The sequence below is a fragment of the Berghia stephanieae genome, chromosome 14, assembly GCF_034508935.2.
Source record: "Berghia stephanieae isolate SIO BIC M18660-M18661 chromosome 14, UCSD_Bste_1.3, whole genome shotgun sequence".
Taxonomy (NCBI): Eukaryota; Metazoa; Mollusca; class Gastropoda; order Nudibranchia; family Aeolidiidae; genus Berghia; species Berghia stephanieae.
In genome coordinates this window covers 11,803,123-11,805,622 of record NC_088373.1, presented here as the reverse complement: position 1 = coordinate 11,805,622, position 2,500 = coordinate 11,803,123, and the positions used below count along the sequence as shown (strand labels likewise).

Here is a 2,500-nt window from a genome sequence, read left to right as displayed (position 1 = left end):
TATAGTGTCAGGTTCATTCTCCGGCTTCAACTTTCAATGGTATCTATCTCCCTTTAGTCCCAGGTTTATTTCCTACTGATATCCTTTTTACATATTCCCAGGTTCACTCCCCACTGGCGCCCACCTTCTATAGTGTCAGATTCATTCTCCTCTGGTACCCAACTCCTATAGTTCGGCTCGGATACCCACAGTAATCCATCTCCTACAGTCCCAGGTTAACTCCCGATTGGTGTGCACTTCCCTGAGTCCCAGGTTCACTCCCACCCCACCTGGCGCCATCTCCTTATATTTCGGTTCAATCTTCTCTGGTACTCACTCCTATATCGCTTCAATTTATGTATCCATTCCTTTTAGTCCCAGGTTTATTCCCACTGGATAACCCTTTTACATAGTCCCAGGTTCACTCCCCACTGGTGTACACCGCCCTGATCCCAGTCACCCCCCCCCCCCCCCCCCCCCCCCCACTGTTGCCAAACTCCCATAACTTTGCCGGATATTGTCGGGTTTCGGCGGGTTTCGTAAAAAAAGCACTAATTCTTTTTTACGAAACCCGCCGAAACCGGCCGATAACCTTAGTCTCAGGTTCACTTCCCTGAGTCTCGGGTTCACTCCCCACAGTTGTCTACTTTCCATAACTTTGCTGGATATTGTCGGGTTTTGCCGGGTTTCGTCGGGTTTCGGCGGGTTTCGTAAAAAAGGACTAGTTCTTTTTTACGAAACCCGCCGAAACCCAGTCCCAGGTTCACTCCCCAATGGTGTACACTTCCCTGAGTTCCAGGTCCACTCCCCACTGCCACCTACTTCCCATAAATTTGTCGGGATTCGTCGGGTTTCGTCGGGTTTCGGCGGGTTTCGGCGGGTTTCGGCGGGTTTCGGTGGGTTTCGGCGGGTTTCGTAAAAAAGACACACCCTACAGGGTTTCACACGTAGCCTCTGTAGAGTCACCAAGTGTCTCAACGGCATAGCTACGACCAATCAACGCGTCCTTGTCTATATTCTTGACAACCCAAGAGCCGTTAGAAAGCCTAAAATCACCCCACGGCTTTCCGTTACAGTCCCCACAAATTCCAGTAAGTTTACTGGCATATCGTTTTGGAACAAGAACTTTAGCCATATGGTCATCTTTGAAGGAGACTTCCACACCACACTGTGTCATGACCGTTACATCCCTCCAGTTTTGAACAATGGTCATTCTTTTGTCGATGTAGATCGGTGGAAATTGCCTGATGCCGTTTATTACAACTCTCTTTCCTTTATATATGATTACCTCAATACCGTACATTCTCAGTCTTATCATTCTTGTATATGATACGTGTTTTTGTTCATAGCGATGTTCGTTGCCCACACTGATTTCAAACCCACATTTATCCTTTTTGAGAATTGACTTGGCAAGGGTATACTCGCATGTTCCCATGAAATGAATCATGGACCCATCGAAGGTGCGATAGTGGGGATCTCCACTTGCCTGGCATTCGCACATGTTCCTGAGTTTTGTCCTCCTCCAGCGGAGACCCATATCAACCTTTCTCCTCACAGTTCTAGACATTGGTGATTGGCGTCGCGGTGTTGGCGGCTTTGGTTTGGGGGTCACCGGTTTTGGATGAGGTTTTGGTTGGGGTTTGACTGACTTTGGTTTAGGAGAATGAGGTTTAGGTTTTTTGGAGTGAGAATGATGCTTTTTGGAGTGAGATTTTTTGACTGACTTTGGGTGAGGTTTTGGTTGGGGTTTGACTGACTTTGGTTTAGGAGAATGAGGTTTGGGTTTTTTGGAGTGAGATTTTTTGGAATGTGAACGGGGCTTGACTGACTTTGGCTTATGGGAGGGTTTGTATTTCTTAGAATGAGAATGATGTTTTTTGGAGAGAGATTTCTTAGAATGTGACTTATTCTTGAGTGACTTGGGTTTATGAGAGGGGTTGTGCTTTTTAGAGTGTGACTTTTGCTTGACTGACTTCGGTTTATGAGAGGGCTTGGATTTTTTGGAAAGAGAATGATTCTTTTTGGAGTGGGACTTTGATTTTTTCGAATGTGATTTGGGTTTCTTGGATTTTGGACTGTGTTTCTTCACTGATCCTGTTGAAAATTAACAGAACTCAAGGTATTGTAAATTACATAACTTGACATCAAAAAATAATAGAATAAACATCGTAAATTAAATGCGTTTTCTAATGCTGTGCATTATTATCAATCTTCCCCCCCCCCCACACACACACACATCTTTGACAAATCATAACACCATTGCTGAAAAGCATACGATTAAAATGTTAAGATGTTTGCTCCTACTTTTTAAATTTATAGTTTATTCACTTATACCATATTATTACAATAGTTTAACATCTCTTGACCACCAAAGTATTCCCAGCCCCTATCCCAATTTCTGATAACTTAATTTACAATTGACCCATTACAATCAGATGTTGAATCAAGTTTGAAAAGTTGATATTTAGATAAAGACTTGAAATGAAACAGTTTTATTCCTGTAATGTGTCGTAAAATTATG

General features: G+C 43.6%; 2 protein-coding genes across 3 annotated transcripts in view; one reads left to right on the top strand and one right to left on the bottom strand.

Annotated features, from left to right (window-relative positions):
• Positions 1 to 2,500, top strand: part of LOC144959896 (BMP-binding endothelial regulator protein-like) — a 32,460-nt gene that overhangs the window by 7,260 nt on the left and 22,700 nt on the right. The gene's annotated exons all lie outside the window — the stretch shown is intronic.
• LOC144960040 (zonadhesin-like) lies at positions 911 to 1,534 on the bottom strand. The gene has a single exon (XM_078892987.1). The coding sequence runs from the start codon at positions 1,514 to 1,516 to the stop codon at positions 911 to 913; it is 606 nt and encodes a 201-aa protein (XP_078749113.1). The 5' UTR covers positions 1,517 to 1,534.